General features: G+C 47.5%; 1 protein-coding gene across 1 annotated transcript in view; it reads left to right on the forward strand.

Moving 5' to 3' along the window:
• Positions 1–27206, forward strand: part of LOC140077013 (uncharacterized) — a 110502-nt gene that overhangs the window by 31450 nt on the left and 51846 nt on the right. The window contains exons 10-12 of the mRNA XM_072123853.1: positions 3958–4071; positions 14964–15019; positions 15130–15266. Coding sequence (XP_071979954.1) covers positions 3958–4071; positions 14964–15019; positions 15130–15266 — 307 coding nt within the window. The remainder of the gene's footprint in view (positions 1–3957; positions 4072–14963; positions 15020–15129; positions 15267–27206) is intronic.

A 27206-nucleotide genomic window follows, 5' to 3' on the forward strand; every position in this document is an offset into this window, starting at 1 on the left:
TTTCAGCAACTAAGGGAAGACCTTAAAGGCATAGACTGGGATAATGTTCTCAAAGACAAAAGCCCCCCCCAAAAATGGGACTTTTTCTCATATATTCTGAAAAAGTCCTGTGAGAAACACATACCTTATGGGAAAAAGCATAAAAGGAACAAGAAAAACCCTATGTGGCTAACTAGTCTTGTAAGGAAAGCAATAAGCGAGAAAGATAAAGCGTTTAAGGTGCTAAAACGTGAAGGTAGCGATGAGGCATTACAGGATTATAGAGAGAAAAATAAATCCTGTAAAAAACAGATAAAGGCCGCAAAAATAGAGACGGAGAGCAAAAATAATCCCAAATTTATTTTTCAAGTATATAAATGATAAGAAACTAAAGACAGAGAGTGTGGGTCCCCTTAGAAATAACATGGGGGTCATGGTGGAAGGAGATGAGGAAAGGGCCAGTCTACTGAATGTCGCCTTCTCAACTGTCTTTACCCAGGAAAATCCCCTGGTGGAAGACACAATGAGGAATAATGTTAATTATTTTTATAATGTCAACAGTTTAACCCAGGAAGAGGTACGGCGCCGCCTCGCAACCACTAAGGCTACATTCACACGAACGTATGGGGGACGTATATACGGCCGACATATATACGGCCGATATACGTCCCCCATACACTCCTATGGGCGCACGGCACCCTACGGGACCGTGCGGCACCGTACCGTTCCGTACCCGGGAGAAAGATAGGACCTGTCCTATCTTTCCCCGTAATACGGCGCCGTGCGCCATAGGTTGCTATGGAGAGGGGCGGGGGTGAGCTGCGCTCACATCCTCCTCCTCTCCCCGTACACTGCCGTTGCCCGCTACGGTACGGTACGGGCGGGCAACGGCAGTGTGAATATAGCCTAAGATAGATAAATCACCTGGGCCAGATGGCATACACCCCCGGGTTCTGCATGAATTATGTACGGTGATAGACAGACCGTTATTTTTAATATTTGAAGATTCACTGAGGACTGGTTATGTTCCACAGGAATGGCGCATAGCAAATGTGGTACCAATATACAAAAAAGGATCAAATAGCGATCCTGGAAACTACAGACCCGTGAGTCTAACTGCTGTGGTGGGGAAAATATTTGAGGGGTTTGTTAGAGATGCTATCCTGGAGTATCTCACTGGGCACAACCTTATAACCCAGCGTCAGCATGGGTTTATGAGAGATCGGTCCTGTCAGACTAATCTGATTGGTTTCTATGAGGAGGTAAGTTCAAGACTGGATCTGGGGGACGCTGTGGATGTTGTATATCTGGAATTCTCAAAGGCATTTGACACCGTGCCACATAAAAGGTTGGTATATAAAATGAGACTGCTGGGAATAGGAGAAAATCTGTGTAGTTGGGTAAGTAATTGGCTTGGTGATAGAAAACAGAGGGTGGTCATTAATGGCACATTCTCAGATTGGGTTGATGTTACCAGTGGAGTGCCACAGGGGTCAGTATTGGGGCCACTTCTTTTTAATATTTTTATTAATGACCTTGTAGTGGGTTTACACAGTCAAGTTTCAATATTTGCAGATGATACTAAGCTGTGTAAAGTAATAAATACTGAGGTCGATAGTTTAGCATTACAGAGGGATTTGTGGAAGCTTGAGGGATGGGCAGAGAAATGGTTGATGAGGTTTAATGTAGATAAATGTAAAGTTATGCACTTGGGCCATGGAAACAAAAAGTATAATTATGTTCTAAACAGTCAATTACTTAGTAAAACTGAAGCTGAAAAGGACTTGGGCGTATTGGTGGATGGTAAACTTAATTTTAGTGACCAGAGCCAGGCGGCTGCTGCTAAAGCAAATAAAATAATGGGATGTATCAAGAGAGGAATAGATTCTCATGATAAAGACATAGTTCTGCCCTTATACAAATCCCTGGTCAGACCACACATGGAATATTGTGTACAGTTTTGGGCACCAGTATATAAAAAGGATATAGTAGAGCTGGAACGGGTGCAGAGGAGAGCAACCAGGATTATTAGGGGAATGGGGGGACTAGAATACACTGACAGATTAAAAAATTTGGGATTATTCAGTTTAGAAAAAAGACGACTGAGGGGAGACCTCATTACAATGTACAAATACCTGAACGGACAGTACAAGGATCTCTCCAAAGATCTTTTTATACCTCGGCCTGTGACCAGGACAAGGGGGCATCCTCTACACCTAGAAGATAGAAGGTCCTACCATCACCATAGACAGGGGGCATCCTCTACAACTAGAGGAGAGGAGGTTCTACCATCACCATAGACAGGGGGCATCCTCTACAACTAGAGGAGAGGAGGTTCTACCATCACCATAGACAGGGGACATCCTCTACGCCTAGAGGAGAGGAGGTTCTACCATCACCATAGAGAGCAGGCATCCTCTACACCTAGAGGAGAGGAGGTTCTACCATCACCATAGACAGGGGGCATCCTCTACACCTAGAGGAGAGGAGCATCTACCATCACTATAGACAGGGGACATCTTCTACACCTAGAGGAGAGGAGGTTCTACCATCACCATAGACAGGGGACATCCTCTACACCTAGAGGAGAGGAGGATCTACCATCACTATAGACAGGGGACATCTTCTACACCTAGAGGAGAGGAGGTTCTGCCATCACCATAGACAGGGAGCATCCTCTACACCTAGAGGAGAGGAGGTTCTACCATCACCATAGACAGGGGCATCCTCTACACCTAGAGGAGAGGAGGTTCTACCATCACCATAGACAGGGGGCATCCTCTACACCTAGAGGAGAGGAGGTTCTACCATCACCATAGACAGGGGGCATCCTCTACACCTAGAGGAGAGAAGGCTCTACCATCACCATAGACAGGGGCATCCTCTACACCTAGAGGAGAGGAGGTTCTACCATCACCATAGACAGGGGGCATCCTCTACACCTAGAGGAGAGGAGGTTCTACCATCACCATAGACAGGGGGCATCCTCTACACCTAGAGGAGAGGAGGTTCTACCATCACCATAGACAGGGGGCATCCTCTACACCTAGAGGAGAGGAGGTTCTACCATCACCATAGACAGGAGGCATCCTCTACACCTAGAGGAGAGGAGGTTCTACCATCACCATAGACAGGAGGCATCCTCTACACCTAGAGGAGAGGAGGTTCTACCATCACCATAGACAGGGGACATCCTCTACACCTAGAGGAGAGGAGGTTCTACCATCGCCATAGACAGGGGCATCCTCTACACCTAGAGGAGAGGCGATTTTACCATCACCATAGACAAAGGTTCTTTACTGTAAGAGCAGTGAGACTGTGGAACTCTCTGCCGCAGGAGGTTGTTATGGCCGACTCTATGTACATGTGCTGGAGGGGCCTGGATGACTTTCTGGAGAGAAAAAATATCCCGGGTTATGGGGATAAAACATTTATTTAATTCTTGAAGGTTGGACTTGATGGACTTGCGTCTCCTTCCAGCCTTATATACTATGATACTATGATACAGTCAGACTTCCCGGCTATCACTGATGATTACATTTACTGTGTGGATCACAGCGGTGTTCGGATTAGAGCCAACGTTTTATCATTTCTTATCTTTGGAAACCCCCGTAGACATTCACCTTCTCTCTGGGTCGGGTCAGTGATTGGTGCATAATGTATCACGAGAGGTCACAATATACAGGCTGCACATATCAGCCAAGCTCTCATCTGATATTATTTCACATATTATATGATATTATTTCATCTTTACCTGAAATTTTTTGGAACCTTTGTGAGATGACAAAAATATCCCAAACTGGAAGCAGTGGAGGATTCAGCTGTTTCCCCAGAAATAACATCTCTTGAACTTAGAGCAAAGTACAAATGTTGTGTGAGCCGCCTGCATGTAAATACATCTGGGTGACATATTCTTAGTGAATGTTCCTGATTCTCCGATGGGATGTGCACTAATGAGGTGATTTCTATGTCTTGCAGCAAAGACACCGACAGTACAAGAATCTGTGATCGAGAGGTTCAAGACGCAAGCCCTGTGCATGGAGACCAAGTATAACTACTTCATATCAGGAAGCATCCGCAAAGATGATGGTGGTGAGGGGCGATCACACACCCTGAGGGGGAGATTCAGCATTAGGCTAAGTCTTGCGCAGTTGTCTCTGTGTTTCCAACAGTCTGATTCATAGTGCGGTGAATGTGCAGTGGTAAATGCCTCGTGATGGGAGTATCAGCTGTGTGGGAACAGACTGCACTAGTCGCTCGTATGTTTAACATCTGCTCAATTTCTGCCTTTTTTCGATGTTTTTGCACAGGAAATCAACATAAAATTGAGCAAAAACATTAGAATTGGGCCATTTTTCTGCCGTGAGCTTGGTTTCCTCTATTGCGCTGCATCTATCTTCCCGTCTGTTGTTTTCTCCTTGTTTGTCTGATTTATTTTCCGCTTTTTTTAAACTTGCGCTTATGCTGCAGCTAAGATACACCTACTCTAAGCAGTTTACGGAGCACGGCCGGCTGTCCCATTCTAACTGAACAATGATTTTGTGTGGATAGTGCTGTGTGTTGTGGGGGGGGGGCACAAACAAAGCTGTGTGAGTTCCCCCCTAAGCATTTTTTTTCATTTCTGGCCCAAAAAAATGGGAAAAAAACCAGTGTGAGTTTCCCCTATTTTCCAAATCAAATCAGCCAGGTACAAAAAAAGCAGCAGCAGCAGCAGCCTGCCATTACTCTGCTGGGATAGGCCACTGTTAGGGGGCTATTCCAGCGCAACAATAACAACCTGCAGCCGCCGCACTACCGCATCTATAGACTGTCAGGTACTGGTTTGTACCCAGCTCTTCCCAACACCCCTGGTCGCAATGGGTATCGGGGTAAAACACAAAGGCCAGCCCTTAGTATTGAGCACCGTCTAATACTAGACAGCCCCACTACTGTGGCAAACTATAAAGAGTGTCGCGAAGGAAGAAAAACACACCCTCGTTAACCATTGTATTTGTTAATAAAATGCTGATCATCAATGTAATCCTTCGAATCCGAAGTAGTCCACAGCAGGTACAGTCCTGGACAAAAAAATACACAGAAAAGGGAGTTGGGGAACATGCTCGTTCCAAAGGGGGGCATGCTTCTTACCAAGGGGGTGAGGACATGCTTGTTGTCTGGGGGGAGGGGGACATGCTTGTTGTCTGGGGGGAGGGGGACATGCTTGTTGTCTGGGGGGAGGGGGACATGCTTGTTGTCTGGGGGGAGGGGGACATGCTTGTTGTCTGGGGGGAGGGGGACATGCTTGTTGTCTGGGGGGAGGGGGACATGCTTGTTGTCTGGGGGGACATGCTTGTTGTCTGGGGGGACATGCTCGTTGCCTGGGGGGGGGGGGACATGCTCGTTGCCTGGGGGGAGGGGGACATGCTCGTTGCCTGGGGGGAGGGGGACATGCTCGTTGTCTAGGTAATGTTCGGGCAGGTAAGGAGTTAACCAGAACTATAAAGGAAAAAATGTCAGTAGGAACAGATACAGAGGTGTATGGAGACAGAAAATAGGGGTAGGGTAGGAAGCAATTATACACTTGTGGACTCAGAGATGAGCGGAGAGTTCAGGAATAAGATTTCATGGAAAACGGGTGAGGGGACAGGAAGAAGAAGATTAGTGACAGGTGATGAAAAACACAGAAGCTCTTCACAACAACATGGCAGCCAGAGGCCTAAAGATCCATACAGACCGTGCACAAGAAATCCTCAATCTGGCGCAGTCTGCACACTACACAGGTGACTGCACAGGTGACGGCACATAGAGCACACTGCACAGGTGACTGCACATAGAGCACACTGCACAGGTGACTGCACATAGAGCACACTGCACAGGTGACTGCACAGGTGACTGCACATAGAGCACACTGCACAGGTGACTGCACAGGTGACTGCACATAGAGCACACTACACAGGTGACTGCACATAGAGCACACTACACAGGTGACTGCACAGGTGACTGCACATAGAGCACACTGCACAGGTAACTGCACATAGAGCACACTACACAGGTGACTGCACAGGTGACTGCACATAGAGCACACTGCACAGGTGACTGCACATAGAGCACAAAGCACAGGTGACTGCACATAGAGCACACTACACAGGTGACTGCACATAGAGCACACTGCACAGGTGACTGCACATAGAGCACACTACACAGGTGACTGCACATAGAGCACACTGCACAGGTAACTGCACATAGAGCACACTACACAGGTGACTGCACAGGTGACTGCACATAGAGCACACTGCACAGGTGACTGCACATAGAGCACACTGCACAGGTGACTGCACATAGAGCACACTACACAGGTGACTGCACATAGAGCACACTGCACAGGTGACTGCACATAGAGCACACTACACAGGTGACTGCACATAGAGCACACTGCACAGGTAACTGCACATAGAGCACACTGCACAGGTAACTGCACATAGAGCACACTACACAGGTGACTGCACATAGAGCACACTGCACAGGTAACTGCACCTAGAGCACACTGCACAGGTAACTGCACCTAGAGCACACTACACAGGTGACTGCACATAGAGCACACTGCACAGGTGACTGCACATAGAGCACACTGCACAGGTGACTGCACATAGAGCACACTGCACAGGTGACTGCACATAGAGCACACTGCACAGGTGACTGCACAGGTGACTGCACATAGAGCACACTGCACAGGTGACTGCACAGGTGACTGCACATAGAGCACACTACACAGGTGACTGCACATAGAGCACACTACACAGGTGACTGCACAGGTGACTGCACATAGAGCACACTGCACAGGTAACTGCACATAGAGCACACTACACAGGTGACTGCACAGGTGACTGCACATAGAGCACACTGCACAGGTGACTGCACATAGAGCACAAAGCACAGGTGACTGCACATAGAGCACACTACACAGGTGACTGCACATAGAGCACACTGCACAGGTGACTGCACATAGAGCACACTACACAGGTGACTGCACATAGAGCACACTACACAGGTGACTGCACATAGAGCACACTGCACAGGTAACTGCACATAGAGCACACTACACAGGTGACTGCACAGGTGACTGCACATAGAGCACACTGCACAGGTGACTGCACATAGAGCACACTGCACAGGTGACTGCACATAGAGCACACTACACAGGTGACTGCACATAGAGCACACTGCACAGGTGACTGCACATAGAGCACACTACACAGGTGACTGCACATAGAGCACACTGCACAGGTAACTGCACATAGAGCACACTGCACAGGTAACTGCACATAGAGCACACTACACAGGTGACTGCACATAGAGCACACTGCACAGGTGACTGCACATAGAGCACACTGCACAGGTGACTGCACATAGAGCACACTGCACAGGTGACTGCACAGGTGACTGCACATAGAGCACACTGCACAGGTGACTGCACATAGAGCACAAAGCACAGGTGACTGCACATAGAGCACACTACACAGGTGACTGCACATAGAGCACACTACACAGGTGACTGCACATAGAGCACACTGCACAGGTGACTGCACATAGAGCACACTGCACAGGTGACTGCACATAGAGCACACTGCACAGGTGACTGCACATAGAGCACACTGCACAGGTGACTGCACAGGTGACTGCACATAGAGCACACTGCACAGGTGACTGCACATAGAGCACAAAGCACAGGTGACTGCACATAGAGCACACTACACAGGTGACTGCACATAGAGCACACTACACAGGTGACTGCACATAGAGCACACTGCACAGGTGACTGCACATAGAGCACACTGCACAGGTGACTGCACATAGAGCACACTGCACAGGTGACTGCACATAGAGCACACTGCACAGGTGACTGCACATAGAGCACACTGCACAGGTGACTGCACATAGAGCACACTGCACAGGTGACTGCGCATAGAGCACACTGCACAGGTGACTGCGCATAGAGCACACTGCACAGGTGACTGCGCATAGAGCACACTGCACAGGTGACTGCGCATAGAGCACACTGCACAGGTGACTGCGCATAGAGCACACTGCACAGGTGACTGCACATAGAGCACACTGCACAGGTGACTGCACATAGAGCACACTGCGCATAGAGCACACTGCACAGGTGACTGCACATAGAGCACACTGCACAGGTGACTGCACATAGAGCACACTGCACAGGTGACTGCACATAGAGCACACTGCACAGGTGACTGCACATAGAGCACACTGCACAGGTGACTGCACATAGAGCACACTGCACAGGTGACTGCACATAGAGCACACTGCACAGGTGACTGCACATAGAGCACACTGCGCATAGAGCACACTGCACAGGTGACTGCACATAGAGCACACTGCACAGGTGACTGCACATAGAGCACACTGCACAGGTGACTGCACAGGTGACTGCACATAGAGCACACTGCACAGGTGACTGCACATAGAGCACAAAGCACAGGTGACTGCACATAGAGCACACTACACAGGTGACTGCACATAGAGCACACTACACAGGTGACTGCACATAGAGCACACTGCACAGGTGACTGCACATAGAGCACACTGCACAGGTGACTGCACATAGAGCACACTGCACAGGTGACTGCACATAGAGCACACTGCACAGGTGACTGCACATAGAGCACACTGCACAGGTGACTGCACATAGAGCACACTGCACAGGTGACTGCACATAGAGCACACTGCACAGGTGACTGCACATAGAGCACACTGCACAGGTGACTGCACATAGAGCACACTGCACAGGTGACTGCACATAGAGCACACTGCACAGGTGACTGCACATAGAGCACACTGCACAGGTGACTGCACATAGAGCACACTGCACAGGTGACTGCACATAGAGCACACTGCACAGGTGACTGCACATAGAGCACACTGCACAGGTGACTGCACATAGAGCACACTGCACAGGTGACTGCACATAGAGCACACTGCACAGGTGACTGCACATAGAGCACACTGCACAGGTGACTGCACATAGAGCACACTGCACAGGTGACTGCACATAGAGCACACTGCACAGGTGACTGCACATAGAGCACACTGCACAGGTGACTGCACATAGAGCACACTGCACAGGTGACTGCACATAGAGCACACTGCACAGGTGACTGCACATAGAGCACACTGCACAGGTGACTGCACATAGAGCACACTGCACAGGTGACTGCACATAGAGCACACTGCACAGGTGACTGCACATAGAGCACACTGCACAGGTGACTGCACATAGAGCACACTGCACAGGTGACTGCTCATAGAGCACACTACACAGGTGACTGCACATAGAGCACACTGCACAGGTGACTGCACAGGTGACTGCACATAGAGCACACTGCACAGGTGACTGCACATAGAGCACACTGCACAGGTGACTGCACATAGAGCACACTACACAGGTGACTGCACATAGAGCACACTACACAGGTGACTGCACATAGAGCACACTGCACAGGTGACTGCACAGGTGACTGCACATAGAGCACACTGCACAGGTGACTGCACATAGAGCACACTGCACAGGTGACTGCACATAGAGCACACTGCACAGGTGACTGCACATAGAGCACACTGCACAGGTGACTGCACATAGAGCACACTGCACAGGTGACTGCACATAGAGCACACTGCACAGGTGACTGCACATAGAGCACACTGCACAGGTGACTGCACATAGAGCACACTGCACAGGTGACTGCACATAGAGCACACTGCACAGGTGACTGCACAGGTGACTGCACATAGAGCACACTGCACAGGTGACTGCACATAGAGCACACTGCGCATAGAGCACACTGCACAGGTGACTGCGCATAGAGCACACTACACAGGTGACTGCACATAGAGCACACTGCACAGGTGACTGCGCATAGAGCACACTGCACAGGTGACTGCGCATAGAGCACACTGCACAGGTGACTGCGCATAGAGCACACTGCACAGGTGACTGCGCATAGAGCACACTGCACAGGTGACTGCGCATAGAGCACACTGCACAGGTGACTGCGCATAGAGCACACTGCACAGGTGACTGCACATAGAGCACACTGCACAGGTGACTGCGCATAGAGCACACTGCACAGGTGACTGCGCAGGTGACTGCGCGTAGAGCACGCCGCACAGGTGACTGCGCGTAGAGCACGCCGCACTATCCAAACAGAAACAATGTGCAGGTAGAATTCCCGGCCTTGGATAGCGGCCTGTACTCTGGAAGCTGCTTAGATAGGTGGATTTTAGCACCAGCATAAGCGCAAGTTTAAAATATTGCTGAAAATAAATCAGGTGAACACAAAGAAAAAGGAGCTAGAAAAAAACCCCACCCCCACCCCACACCAACCCACCCAAAATAAATTAAGATAAATCTCCCCCCTGTAGTAGCAATGGAGCCACATACACCACCTCCTATGTGGTGTCGTTTTCCAATTAAATTTGCGTTCTTTCGAAAATTCCCAAATGATAAATGTGGTGTTGCACACCCAAGTAAGTGGATAATTTGTACAATGAGCTTCAACCTGACTCACCATATTGGAAGAGACAGGAAGGTAGTACAATCTGTCCCTACATCGGTTACAGTAAAATGTGGGGAGGCAGTACCAACTGTGCCTATATGATTTATAGAAAGTCATAGTATAGCAGTGCTATATGTGCCTACAATGGGGATTCAGTACTATCTGTGCCAAAATGGTTTTCAGAAAAAACAAGAAGGCAGTACTATCTGTGCCTTCATGATTTAGCGAAATAGATATGGAGGCAGTACTATCTCCACTTATATGGCTTACAGTAAAAACGGGCGAAAAGGAACAAATATAACCATGAAAGAAGCTCACCAGTATTATCTGTCCCTCCATGGGAGGCAGAGCTACCTGTGCCATCTGGTGACAGTATTATCTGTACCTTCATGGGAGGCAGAGCTACCTGTGCCATCTGGTGACAGTATTATCTGTACCTTCATGGGAGGCAGAGCTACCTGTGCCATCTGGTGACAGTATTATCTGTACCTTCATGGGAGGCAGAGCTACCTGTGCCATCTGGTGACAGTACTATCTGTCCCTTCATGGGTGGCAGAGCTACCTGTGCCATCTGGTGACAGTATGATCTGTACCTTCATGGGAGGCAGAGCTACCTGTGCCATCTGGTGACAGTATTATCTGTCCCTTCATGGGAGGCAGAGCTACCTGTGCCATCTGGTGACAGTATTATCTGTACCTTCATGGGAGGCAGAGCTACCTGTGCCATCTGGTGACAGTATTATCTGTACCTTCATGGGAGGCAGAGCTACCTGTGCCATCTGGTGACAGTATTATCTGTACCTTCATGGGAGGCAGAGCTACCTGTGCCATCTGGTGACAGTATTATCTGTACCTTCATGGGAGGCAGAGCTACCTGTGCCATCTGGTGACAGTACTATCTGTCCCTTCATGGGAGGCAGAGCTACCTGTGCCATCTGGTGACAGTATTATCTGTACCTTCATGGGAGGCAGAGCTACCTGTGCCATCTGGTGACTGTATTATCTGTCCCTTCATGGGAGGCAGAGCTACCTGTGCCATCTGGTGACCGTATTATCTGTCCCTTCATGGGAGGCAGAGCTACCTGTGCCATCTGGTGATAGTATTATCTGTCCCTTCATGGGAGGCAGAGCTACCTGTGCCATCTGGTGACCGTATTATCTGTCCCTTCATGGGAGGCAGAGCTACCTGTGCCATCTGGTGACAGTATTATCTGTACCTTCATGGGAGGCAGAGCTACCTGTGCCATCTGGTGACAGTATTATCTGTACCTTCATGGGATGCAGAGCTACCTGTGCCATCTGGTGACAGTATCATATGTACATGCATGGGATGCAGAGCTACCTGTGCCATCTGGTGACAGTATTATCTGTACCTTCATGGGAGGCAGAGCTACCTGTGCCATCTGGTGACAGTATTATCTGTCCCTCCATGGGAGGCAGAGCTACCTGTGCCTTCTGGTGACAGTATTATCTGTCCCTTCATGGGAGGCAGAGCTACATGTGCCATCTGGTGACAGTATGATCTGTCCCTTCATGGGAGGCAGAGCTACCTGTGCCATCTGGTGACAGTATTATCTGTACCTTCATGGGAGGCAGAGCTACCTGTGCCATCTGGTGACAGTATGATCTGTCCCTTCATGGGAGGCAGAGCTACCTGTGCCATCTGGTGATAGTATTATCTGTACCTTCATGGGAGGCAGAGCTACCTGTGCCATCTGGTGACAGTATTATATGTACATGCATGGGAGGCAGAGCTACCTGTGCCATCTGGTGATAGTATTATCTGTCCCTTCATGGGAGGCAGAGCTACCTGTGCCATCTGGTGACAGTATTATCTGTACCTTCATGGGAGGCAGAGCTACCTGTGCCATCTGGTGATAGTATTATCTGTACCTTCATGGGAGGCAGAGCTACCTGTGCCATCTGGTGATAGTATTATCTGTACCTTCATGGGAGGCAGAGCTACCTGTGCCATCTGGTGACAGTATTATCTGTACCTTCATGGGAGGCAGAGCTACCTGTGCCATCTGGTGACAGTATTATCTGTCCCTTCATGAGAGGCAGAGCTACCTGTGCCATCTGGTGACAGTATTATCTGTACCTTCATGGGAAGCAGAGCTACCTGTGCCATCTGGTGACAGTATTATCTGTACCTTCATGGGAGGCAGAGCTACCTGTGCCATCTGGTGATAGTATTATCTGTCCCTTCATGGGAGGCAGAGCTACCTGTGCCATCTGGTGACCGTATTATCTGTCCCTTCATGGGAGGCAGAGCTACCTGTGCCATCTGGTGATAGTATTATCTGTCCCTTCATGGGAGGCAGAGCTACCTGTGCCATCTGGTGACCGTATTATCTGTCCCTTCATGGGAGGCAGAGCTACCTGTGCCATCTGGTGACCGTATTATCTGTCCCTTCATGGGAGGCAGAGCTACCTGTGCCATCTGGTGACAGTATGATCTGTCCCTTCATGGGATGCAGAGCTACCTGTGCCATCTGGTGACAGTATTATCTGTCCCTTCATGGGAAGCAGAGCTACCTGTGCCATCTGGTGACAGAATTATCTGTACCTCCATGAGAGGCAGAGCTACCTGTGCCATCTGGTGACCGTATTATCTGTCCCTTCATGGGAGGCAGAGCTACCTGTGCCATCTGGTGACAGTATTATCTGTCCCTTCATGGGAGGCAGAGCTACCTGTGCCATCTGGTGACCGTATTATCTGTCCCTTCATGGGAGGCAGAGCTACCTGTGCCATCTGGTGACAGTATTATCTGTACCTTCATGGGAGGCAGAGCTACCTGTGCCATCTGGTGACCGTATTATCTGTCCCTTCATGGGAGGCAGAGCTACCTGTGCTATCTGGTGACAGTATTATCTGTCCCTTCATGAGAGGCAGAGCTACCTGTGCCATCTGGTGACAGTATGATCTGTCCCTTCATGGGAGGCAGAGCTACCTGTGCCATCTGGTGACAGTATTATCTGTACCTTCATGGGAGGCAGAGCTACCTGTGCCATCTGGTGACAGTATTATCTGTCCCTCCATGGGAGGCAGAGCTACCTGTGCCATCTGGTGACAGTATGATCTGTCCCTTCATGGGAGGCAGAGCTACCTGTGCCATCTGGTGACAGTATTATCTGTACCTTCATGGGATGCAGAGCTACCTGTGCCATCTGGTGACAGTATTATCTGTCCCTCCATGGGAGGCAGAGCTACCTGTGCTATCTGGTGACAGTATGATCTGTCCCTTCATGGGAGGCAGAGCTACCTGTGCCATCTGGTGACAGTATTATCTGTACCTTCATGGGATGCAGAGCTACCTGTGCCATCTGGTGACAGTATTATCTGTCCCTTCATGGGAGGCAGAGCTACCTGTGCCATCTGGTGACAGTATTATCTGTACCTTCATGGGAGGCAGAGCTACCTGTGCCATCTGGTGACAGTATTATCTGTACCTCCATGGGAGGCAGAGCTACCTGTGCCATCTGGTGATAGCATTATCTGTACCTTCATGGGAGGCAGAGCTACCTGTGCCATCTTGTGACAGTATTATCTGTCCCTTCATGGGAGGCAGAGCTACCTGTGCCATCTGGTGACAGTATGATCTGTACCTTCATGGGAGGCAGAGCTACCTGTGCCATCTGGTGACAGTATTATCTGTCCCTCCATGGGAGGCAGAGCTACCTGTGCCTTCTGATTTTCAAAAATTGATATGGTGACAGTATTTGTACCTACATGGTTGACAGTAACGGATGGGGAGGCAGTACTCTAAGTAATTACAGCGATTGATAGGGACACCATACATTCTGTACATCTATATTTTGGGGCAGTTCTATTTTTGCCTTCATTACTTACAAGAGGAGGCAAGGAACCAGAACTTTGTATATACATTTTGCAGGCACAACTAATCTTGTGTCCTGTGAATGATAAAGGAAGAGACCAGGATGGAGTGCTATCTTTACAGAATTTAGAGGGAGAGCCAAGGAACAATACAACAATGATTACATGTAGGCAGGATCATAGCACGACCTGTGCCAACTGTATATAGAGAGAAAGACAAGGAGGCAGCACTATGGGGCACATATACTAAGAATGTGGGAATTGTGCCCTGTCCGTGTATAACGCTGTGTGCGCAAGAAATCATGAATCTGGCGCTCCCACACACCATCTTTTTTGTGGTGCACCTTTAATACTGGGCGTGCGACAGACTTTGCATGTTAAAACGCCCCCTATTTTGTTTTGCATGGTGACAAGTGCAGCTGCACCTAAAAAGGGTCACGTGAGACACAATAGCGGCGCAGACACTTTTTAAATACCTGTGCAAATCATTTACAGAAAGAACGTGCAAAGTCCGACAGAAAACTGTCCCAAAGCCCTTAGTGAATGAGCCCCAATGTGTTTCCAGTTCTCCAAATTGTGTTTTCCTATTTTAGGACCTGAAGCTTGTGCTAAACTCCTGGAGAAGATGGAGCCCATTAATTTCCGAGAAGTGAGTCCCCTGTATAGGCCGCGCAACATTCCTCTAAATAAACTCGTCTTCAAGTCATGAAATGAGGTCACCTGGAGGTTTCATGCAGACGATTTCCATCTTTATATCAGTCTTTAGGTAAATGGATCCTGACGGTCTCGGCCCATGAAGACACCTCAACAGCCGTGCATGACGTCTTCTTCACATACGGAGACACAGAAATTACTGTTGTGAATGGCAAAGTGCACTTATCCCACACTGCGATCTAGTGAGTATGGCCGAATGTAAAAGGGAGGACCTCAGGAGGTGAAGGGAAACATAGAGGATGTGCAGATGATCCTTCCACCCCTCTAGGTCCACACATAGTCCAGTGATTGGATTTGCTTGTGGAAGTGTATAGGCCTCGAGTTTTGCATAGATCTATTTTGTTCCTTCTCGCGATCCGTAGCATAACTAATGGTCAGGTGACCTGTATAGCACAGTTGTGCTATCGATTCGGTGACCATAGAGGTCATTCATTCATAGCCTTCTTTTACCTATTTCTTTCCCTTTGTATGGACTGATGTTGTAACATTTATTAAGGTGCAAGAAATTAGCAAATACATATTGGACAATCCATGCAATTATTCTTTTAGCGTCTTCCTATTATCCATCTTTAATATATATATGTATATATGTGTGTGTATGTATATATGTGTGTGTATATATCTACAAATTGGATGTATTAAATACTGGGGCAGTTCAAGGTTACTGGGGGCCCCTGGACGCAAAATCAGGTGGGGCCCCCATTGAATGTAGTCCAGATAGGGAACAGCAATCACTATATACAGCCCCCCAGAAATCACTATATACAGCTCCCCCAGTAATCACTATATACAGCTCCCCAGAAATCACTATATACAGCTCCCCAGAAATCACTATATACAGCTCTCCCAGCAATCACTATATACAGCTCCCCCAGCAATCACTATATACAGCTCCCCCAGCAATTACTATATATACAGCCCCCAGCAATCACTATATACAGCTCCCCCAGCAATTACTATATATACAGCCCCCAGCAATCACTATATACAGCTACCCCTAGCAATCACTATATACAGCTCCCCCAGCAATCACTATATACAGCTCCCCCAGCAATCACTATATACAGCTCCCCCAGCAATCACTATATACAGCTCCCCCAGCAATCACTATATACAGCTCCCCCAGCCATCACTATATACAGCTCCCCAGCAATCACTATATACAGCTCCCCCAGCAATCACTATGTATACAGCTCCCCCAGCAATCACTATATACAGCTCCTCCAGCAATCACTATATACAGCTCCCCCAGCAATCACTATATACAGCTCCCCCAGCAATCACTATATACAGCTCCCCCAGCAATCACTATATACAGCTACCCCAGCAATCACTATATATACAGCCCCCAGCAATCACTATATACAGCTCCCCCCGTAATCACTATATACAGCTCCTCCAGCAATCACTATATACAGCCCCCCAGCAATCACTATATACAGCTCCCCCAGCAATCACTATATACAGCTCCCCCAGCAATTACTATATATACAGCCCCCAGCAATCACTATATATACAGCCCCCAGCAATCACTATATATATACAGCTCCCCCAGCAATCACTATATATACAGCCCCTAGCAATCACTATATATACAGCTCCCCCCGCAATCACTATATACAGCTCCTCCAGCAATCACTATATACAGCTCCTCCAGCAATCACTATATACAGCTCCCCCAGCAATCACTATATACAGCTCCCCCAGCAATCACTATATACAGCTCTCCCTAGCAATCACTATATACAGCTCCCCCAGCAATCACTATATACAGCTCCCCCAGCAATCACTATATACAGCTCTCCCTAGCAATCACTATATACAGCCCCCCCCAGCAATCACTATATACAGCTCCCCCAGCAATCACTATATGCAGCTCCCCCAGCAATCACTATATGCAGCTCCCCCAGCAATCACTATATGCAGCTCCCCCAGCAATCACTATATACAGCTCCCCCTAGCAATCACTATATACAGCTCCCCCAGCAATCACTATATACAGCTCCCCCAGCAATCACTATATACAGCTCCCCCAGCAATCACTATATACAGCTCCCCAGCAATCACTATATACAGCTCCCCCAGCAATCACTATGTATACAGCTCCCCCAGCAATCACTATATACAGCTCCTCCAGCAATCACTATATACAGCTCCCCCAGCAATCACTATATACAGCTCCCCCAGCAATCACTATATACAGCTCCCCAGCAATCACTATATACAGCTCCCCCAGCAATCACTATATATACAGCCCCCAGCAATCACTATATACAGCTCCCCCCGTAATCACTATATACAGCTCCTCCAGCAATCACTATATACAGCCCCCCAGCAATCACTATATACAGCTCCCCCAGCAATCACTATATACAGCTCCCCCAGCAATTACTATATATACAGCCCCCAGCAATCACTATATATACAGCCCCCAGCAATCACTATATATATACAGCTCCCCCAGCAATCACTATATATACAGCCCCTAGCAATCACTATATATACAGCTCCCCCCGCAATCACTATATACAGCTCCTCCAGCAATCACTATATACAGCTCCTCCAGCAATCACTATATACAGCTCCTCCAGCAATCACTATATACAGCTCCCCCTAGCAATCACTATATACAGCTCCCCCTAGCAATCACTATATACAGCTCCCCCTAGCAATCACTATATACAGCTCCCCCTAGCAATCACTATATACAGCTCCCCCTAGCAATCACTATATACAGCTCCCCCTAGCAATCACTATATATACAGCCCCCAGCAATCACTATATATACAGCCCCCAGCAATCACTATATATACAGCCCCCCCCGCAATCACTATATACAGCTCCCCCAGCAATCACTATATACAGCTCCCCCAGCAATCACTATATACAGCTCCCCCAGCAATCACTATATACAGCTCCCCCAGCAATCACTATATACAGCTCCCCCAGCAATCACTATATACAGCTCCCCCAGCAATCACTATATACAGCTCCCCCAGCAATCACTATATACAGCTCCCCCAGCAATCACTATATACAGCTCCCCCAGCAATCACTATATACAGCTCCCCCAGCAATCACTATATACAGCTCCCTACCAATCACTATATACAGCTCCCCCAGCAATCACTATATGCAGCTCCCCCAGCAATCACTATATACAGCTCCCCCCGCAATCACTATATACAGCTCCTCCAGCAATCACTATATACAGCCCCCCAGAAATCACTATATACAGCTCTCCAGAAATCACTATATACAGCTCCCCCAGCAATTACTATATATACAGCCCCCAGCAATCACTATATACAGCTCCCCCAGCAATCACTATATACAGCTCCCCCAGCAATCACTATATACAGCTCCTCCAGCAATCACTATATACAGCCCCCCAGAAATCACTATATACAGCTCCCCCAGCAATCACTATATATACAGCCCCCAGCAATCACTATATACAGCTCCCGCAGCAATCACTATATACAGCTCCCCCAGCAATCACTATATACAGCTCCTCCAGCAATCACTATATACAGCCCCCCAGAAATCACTATATACAGCTCCCCCAGCAATCACTATATACAGCTCCCCCAGCATCCACTATATACAGCTCCCCCAGCAATCACTATATACAGCTCCCCCAGCATCCACTATATACAGCTCCCCCAGCAATCACTATATACAGCTCCCCCAGCAATCACTATATACAGCTCCCCCAGCAATCACTGTATACAGCTCCCCAAGCAATCACTATATACGGCTCCCCCAAGCAATCACTATATACAGCTCCCCCAGCAATCACTATATACAGCTCCCCCAGCAATCACTATATACAGCTCCCCCAGCAATCACTATATACAGCCCCCCAGCAATCACTATATACAGCCCCCCAGCAATCACTATATACAGCTCCCCCTAGCAATCACTATATACAGCTACCCCTAGCAATCACTATATACAGCCCCCCAGCAATCACTATTCATACAGCTCCCCCAGCAATCACTATATATACAGCCCCCAGAAATCACTATATATACAGCTCCCCCAGCAATCACTATATATACAGCTCCCCCAGCAATCACTATATATACAGCTCCCCCAGCAATCACTATATATACAGCTCCCCCAGCAATCACTATATATACAGCTCCCCCAGCAATCACTATATATACAGCTCCCCCTAGCAATCACTATATACAGCTCCCCCCAGCAATCACTATATACAGCTCCCCCCAGCAATCACTATATACAGCTCCCCCTAGCAATCACTATATACAGCTCCCCCCAGCAATCACTATATACAGCTCCCCCTAGCAATCACTATATACAGCTTCCCCTAGCAATCACTATATATACAGCTTCCCCTAGCAATCACTATATACAGCTTCCCCTAGCAATCACTATATACAGCTCCACAGCAATCACTATATACAGCTCCACAGCAATCACTATATACAGCCCCCCCAGCAATCACTATATACAGCCCCCCCAGCAATCACTATATACAGCTCCCCCAGCAATCACTATATACAGCTCCCCCTAGCAATCACTATATACAGCTCCCCAGCAATCACTATATACAGCTCCCCCTAGCAATCACTATATACAGCTCCCCCTAGCAATCACTATATACAGCTCCCCCTAGCAATCACTATATACAGCTCCCCCTAGCAATCACTATATACAGCTCCCCCTAGCAATCACTATATACAGCTCCCCCTAGCAATCACTATATACAGCTCCCCCTAGCAATCACTATATACAGCTCCCCCTAGCAATCACTATATACAGCTCCCCCTAGCAATCACTATATACAGCTCCCCCTAGCAATCACTATATACAGCTCCCCCTAGCAATCACTATATACAGCTCCCCCTAGCAATCACTATATACAGCCCCCCAGCAATCACTATATATATAGCAATCACTATAAACAGCTCCCCCTAGCAATGACTATATACAGCCCCCCAGCAATCACTATATATACAGCAATCACTATATATACAGCAATCACTATATACAGCTCCCCCAGCAATCACTATATACAGCTCCCCCAGCAATCACTATATACAGCTCCCCCTAGCAATGACTATATACAGCTCCCCCTAGCAATGACTATATACAGCTCCCCCTAGCAATGACTATATACAGCTCCCCCTAGCAATCACTATATAAAGCCCCCCAGCAATCACTATATACAGCTCCCCCAGCAATCACTATATACAGCTCCCCCAGCAATCACTATATACAGCTCCCCCAGCAATCACTATATATACAGCTCCCCCAGCAATCACTATATATACAGCTCCCCCAGCAATCACTATATATACAGCTCCCCCTAGCAATCACTATATACAGCTCCCCCTAGCAATCACTATATACAGCTCCCCCTAGCAATCACTATATACAGCTCCCCCTAGCAATCACTATATAGCTCCCCCTAGCAATCACTATATACAGCTCCCCCTAGCAATCACTATATACAGCTCCCCCTAGCAATCACTATATACAGCTCCCCCTAGCAATCACTATATACAGCTCCCCCTAGCAATCACTATATACAGCCCCCCAGCAATCACTATATATATATATATAGCAATCACTATATACAGCTCCCCCTAGCAATGACTATATACAGATCCCCCTAGCAATCACTATATACAGCCCCCCAGCAATCACTACATATACAGCAGTCACTATATATACAGCAGTCACTATATATACAGCAGTCACTATATATACAGCAATCACTATATATACAGAAATCACTATATATACAGCAATCACTATATACAGCTCCCCCAGCAATCACTATATACAGCTCCCCCAGCAATCACTATATACAGCTCCCCCAGCAATCACTATATACAGCTCCCTACCAATCACTATATACAGCTCCCCCAGCAATCACTATATACAGCTCCCCCAGCAATCACTATATGCAGCTCCCCCAGCAATCACTATATGCAGCTCCCCCAGCAATCACTATATACAGCTCCCCCAGCAATCACTGTATATACAGCTCCCCCAGCAATCACTATATACAGCTCCCCAGCAATCACTATATACAGCTCCCCCAGCAATCACTATATACAGCTCCCCCAGCAATCACTATATACAGCTCCCCCAGCAATCACTATATACAGCTTCCCCAGCAATCACTATATACAGCTCCCCCAGCAATCACTATATACAGCTCCCCCAGCAATCACTATATACAGCTCCCCCAGCAATCACTATATGCAGCTCCCCCAGCAATCACTGTATATACAGCTCCCCCAGCAATCACTGTATATACAGCTCCCCCAGCAATCACTATATACAGCTCCCCAGCAATCACTATATACAGCTCCCCCAGCAATCACTATATACAGCTCCCCCAGCAATCACTATATACAGCTCCCCCAGCAATCACTATATACAGCTCCCCCAGCAATCACTATATATACAGCCCCCAGCAATCACTATATATACAGCCCCCAGCAATCACTATATATATACAGCCCCCAGCAATCACTATATATGCAGCCCCCCCCCGCAATCACTATATACAGCTCCCCCAGCAATCACTATATACAGCTCCCCCAGCAATCACTATATACAGCTCCCCCAGCAATCACTATATACAGCTCCCCCAGCAATCACTATATACAGCTCCCCCAGCAATCACTATATACAGCTCCCCCAGCAATCACTATATACAGCTCCCCCAGCAATCACTATATATACAGCTCCCCCTAGCAATCACTATATACAGCTCCCCCAGCAATCACTATATACAGCTCCCCCAGCAATCACTATATACAGCTCCCCCAGCAATCACTATATACAGCTCCCCCAGCAATCACTATATACAGCTTCCCCTAGCAATCACTATATACAGCTCCCCCTAGCAATCACTATATACAGCTCCCCCTAGCAATCACTATATATACAGCTCCCCCTAGCAATCACTATATACAGCTCCCCCAGCAATCACTATATACAGCTCCCCCATCAATCACTATATACAGCTCCCCCAGCAATCACTATATACAGCTCCCCCTAGCAATCACTATATACAGCTCCCCCTAGCAATCACTATATACAGCTCCCCCTAGCAATCACTATATACAGCTCCCCCTAGCAATCACTATATACAGCTCCCCCTAGCAATCACTATATACAGCTCCCCCTAGCAATCACTATATACAGCTCCCCCTAGCAATCACTATATACAGCTCCCCCTAGCAATCACTATATACAGCTCCCCCTAGCAATCACTATATACAGCCCCCCAGCAATCACTATATATATAGCAATCACTATAAACAGCTCCCCCTAGCAATGACTATATACAGCCCCCCAGCAATCACTATATATACAGCAATCACTATATATACAGCAATCACTATATACAGCTCCCCCAGCAATCACTATATACAGCTCCCCCAGCAATCACTATATACAGCTCCCCCTAGCAATGACTATATACAGCTTCCCCTAGCAATGACTATATACAGCTCCCCCTAGCAATGACTATATACAGCTCCCCCTAGCAATCACTATATAAAGCCCCCCAGCAATCACTATATACAGCTCCCCCAGCAATCACAATATACAGCTCCCCCAGCAATCACTATATACAGCTCCCCCAGCAATCACTATATACAGCTCCCCCGCAATCACTATATATACAGCTCCCCCAGCAATCAGTATATATACAGCTCCCCCAGCAATCACTATATATACAGCTCCCCCTAGCAATCACTATATACAGCTCCCCCTAGCAATCACTATATACAGCTCCCCCTAGCAATCACTATATACAGCTCCCCCTAGCAATCACTATATAGCTGCCCCTAGCAATCACTATATACAGCTCCCCCTAGCAATCACTATATACAGCTCCCCCTAGCAATCACTATATACAGCTCCCCCTAGCAATCACTATATACAGCTCCCCCTAGCAATCACTATATACAGCCCCCCAGCAATCACTATATATATATAGCAATCACTATATACAGCTCCCCCGTAATCACTATATATACAGCTCCCCCAGCAATCACTATATATACAGCTCCCCCAGCAATCACTATATATACAGCTCCCCCTAGCAATCACTATATACAGCTCCCCCTAGCAATCACTATATACAGCTCCCCCTAGCAATCACTATATACAGCTCCCCCTAGCAATCACTATATAGCTCCCCCTAGCAATCACTATATACAGCTCCCCCTAGCAATCACTATATACAGCTCCCCCTAGCAATCACTATATACAGCTCCCCCTAGCAATCACTATATACAGCCCCCCAGCAATCACTATATATATATAGCAATCACTATATACAGCTCCCCCTAGCAATGACTATATACAGATCCCCCTAGCAATCACTATATACAGCCCCCCAGCAATCACTACATATACAGCAGTCACTATATATACAGCAGTCACTATATATACAGCAGTCACTATATATACAGCAATCACTATATATACAGCAATCACTATATATACAGAAATCACTATATATACAGCAATCACTATATACAGCTCCCCCAGCAATCACTATATACAGCTCCCCCAGCAATCACTATATACAGCTCCCTACCAATCACTATATACAGCTCCCCCAGCAATCACTATATACAGCTCCCCCAGCAATCACTATATGCAGCTCCCCCAGCAATCACTATATGCAGCTCCCCCAGCAATCACTATATACAGCCCCCCAGCAATCACTATATACAGCTCCCCCAGCAATCACTGTATATACAGCCCCCAGCAATCACTATATACAGCTCCCCAGCAATCACTATATACAGCTCCTCCAGCAATCACTATATACAGCTCCTCCAGCAATCACTATATACAGCTCCCCCAGCAATCACTATATACAGCTCCCCCAGCATCCACTATATACAGCTCCCCCAGCAATCACTATATACAGCTCCCCCAGCAATCACTATATACAGCTCCCCCAGCAATCACTATATACAGCTCCCCCAGCAATCACTATATACAGCTCCCCCAGCAATCACTATATACAGCTCCCCCAGCAATCACTATATACAGCTCCCCCAGCAATCACTATATACAGCTCCCCCAGCAATCACTGTATACAGCTCCCCCAGCAATCACTGTATACAGCTCCCCAGCAATCACTATATACAGCTCCTTCAGCAATCACTATATACAGCCCCCCCAGCAATCACTATATACAGCCCCCCCAGCAATCACTATATACAGCTCCCCCAGCAATCACTATATACAGCTCCCCCAGCAATCACTGTATACAGCTCCCCCAAGCAATCACTATATACAGCTCCCCCAAGCAATCACTATATACAGCTCCCCCAGCAATCACTATATACAGCTCCCCCAGCAATCACTATATACAGCTCCCCCAGCAATCACTATATACAGCCCCCCAGCAATCACTATATACAGCTCCCCCAGCAATCACTATATATACAGCTCCCCCTAGCAATCACTATATACAGCCCCCCAGCAATCACTATATATACAGCCCCCAGAAATCACTATATATACAGCTCCCCCAGCAATCACTATATATACAGCTCCCCCAGCAATCACTATATATACAGCTCCCCCAGCAATCACTATATATACAGCTCCCCCAGCAATCACTATATATACAGCTCCCCCAGCAATCACTATATATAGCTCCCCCTAGAAATCACTATATACAGCTCCCCCTAGCAATCACTATATACAGCTCCCCCTAGCAATCACTATATACAGCTCCCCCTAGCAATCACTATATACAGCTCCCCCCAGCAATCACTATATACAGCTCCCCCTAGCAATCACTATATACAGCTCCCCCCAGCAATCAGCTCACTACATACAGCTCCCCCCAGCAATCACTGTATACAGCTTCCCCTAGCAATCACTATATACAGCTCCCCCAGCAATCACTATATACAGCTCCCCCAGTAATCACTATATACAGCTTCCCCTAGCAATCACTATATACAGCTTCCCCTAGCAATCACTATATACAGCTTCCCCTAGCAATCACTATATACAGCTTCCCCTAGCAATCACTATATACAGCTTCCCCTAGCAATCACTATATACAGCTTCCCCTAGCAATCACTATATACAGCTTCCCCTAGCAATCACTATATACAGCTCCCCCTTGCAATCACTATATACAGCTCCCCCTAGCAATCACTATACAGCTCCCCCTAGCAATCACTATACAGCTCCCCCTAGCAATCACTATATACAGCTCCCCCTAGCAATCACTATATACAGCTCCCCCTAGCAATCACTATATACAGCTCCCCCTAGCAATCACTATATACAGCTCCCCCTAGCAATGACTATATACAGCCCCCCAGCAATCACTATATATACAGCAATCACTATATATACAGCAATCACTATATACAGCTCCCCCAGCAATCACTATATACAGCTCCCCCTAGCAATCACTATATACAGCTCCCCCTAGCAATGACTATATACAGCCCCCCAGCAATCACTATATATACAGCAATCACTATATATACAGCAATCACTATATACAGCTCCCCCAGCAATCACTATATACAGCTCCCCCAGCAATCACTATATACAGCTCCCCCTAGCAATGACTATATACAGCTCCCCCTAGCAATGACTATATACAGCTCCCCCTAGCAATGACTATATACAGCTCCCCCTAGCAATGACTATATACAGCTCCCCCTAGCAATCACTATATACAGCTCCCCCAGCAATCACTATATACAGCTCCCCCAGCAATCACTATATACAGCTCCCCCAGCAATCACTATATACAGCTCCCCCGCAATCACTATATATACAGCTCCCCCAGCAATCACTATATATACAGCTCCCCCAGCAATCACTATATATACAGCTCCCCCAGCAATCACTATATATACAGCTCCCCCTAGCAATCACTATATACAGCTCCCCCTAGCAATCACTATATACAGCTCCCCCTAGCAATCACTATATAGCTCCCCCTAGCAATCACTATATACAGCTCCCCCAGCAATCACACTATATATATATATATATAGCAATCACTATATACAGCTCCCCCTAGCAATGACTATATACAGATCCCCCTAGCAATCACTATATACAGCCCCCCAGCAATCACTACATATACAGCAGTCACTATATATACAGCAGTCACTATATATACAGCAATCACTATATATACAGCAATCACTATATACAGCTCCCCCAGCAATCACTATATACAGCTCCCCCAGCAATCACTATATACAGCTCCCCCAGCAATCACTATATGCAGCTCCCCCAGCAATCACTATATGCAGCTCCCCCAGCAATCACTATATACAGCTCTCCCAGCAATCACTATATACAGCTCCCCCAGCAATCACTATATACAGCTCCCCCAGCAATTACTATATATACAGCCCCCAGCAATCACTATATACAGCTCCCCCAGCAATTACTATATATACAGCCCCCAGCAATCACTATATACAGCTCCCCCAGCAATCACTATATACAGCTCCCCCAGCAATCACTATATACAGCTCCCCCAGCAATCACTATATACAGCTCCCCCAGCAATCACTATATACAGCTCCCCAGCAATCACTATATACAGCTCCCCCAGCAATCACTATGTATACAGCTCCCCCAGCAATCACTATATACAGCTCCTCCAGCAATCACTATATACAGCTCCTCCAGCAATCACTATATACAGCTCCCCCAGCAATCACTATATACAGCTCCCCCAGCAATCACTATATACAGCTCCCCCAGCAATCACTATATACAGCTCCCCCAGCAATCACTATATATACAGCCCCCAGCAATCACTATATACAGCTCCCCCCGTAATCACTATATACAGCTCCTCCAGCAATCACTATATACAGCCCCCCAGCAATCACTATATACAGCTCCCCCAGCAATCACTATATACAGCTCCCCCAGCAATTACTATATATACAGCCCCCAGCAATCACTATATATACAGCCCCCAGCAATCACTATATATATACAGCTCCCCCAGCAATCACTATATATACAGCCCCTAGCAATCACTATATATACAGCTCCCCCCGCAATCACTATATACAGCTCCTCCAGCAATCACTATATACAGCTCC

Source organism: Engystomops pustulosus, chromosome 9, assembly GCF_040894005.1.
Source record: "Engystomops pustulosus chromosome 9, aEngPut4.maternal, whole genome shotgun sequence".
Lineage (NCBI taxonomy): Eukaryota > Metazoa > Chordata > Amphibia > Anura > Leptodactylidae > Engystomops > Engystomops pustulosus.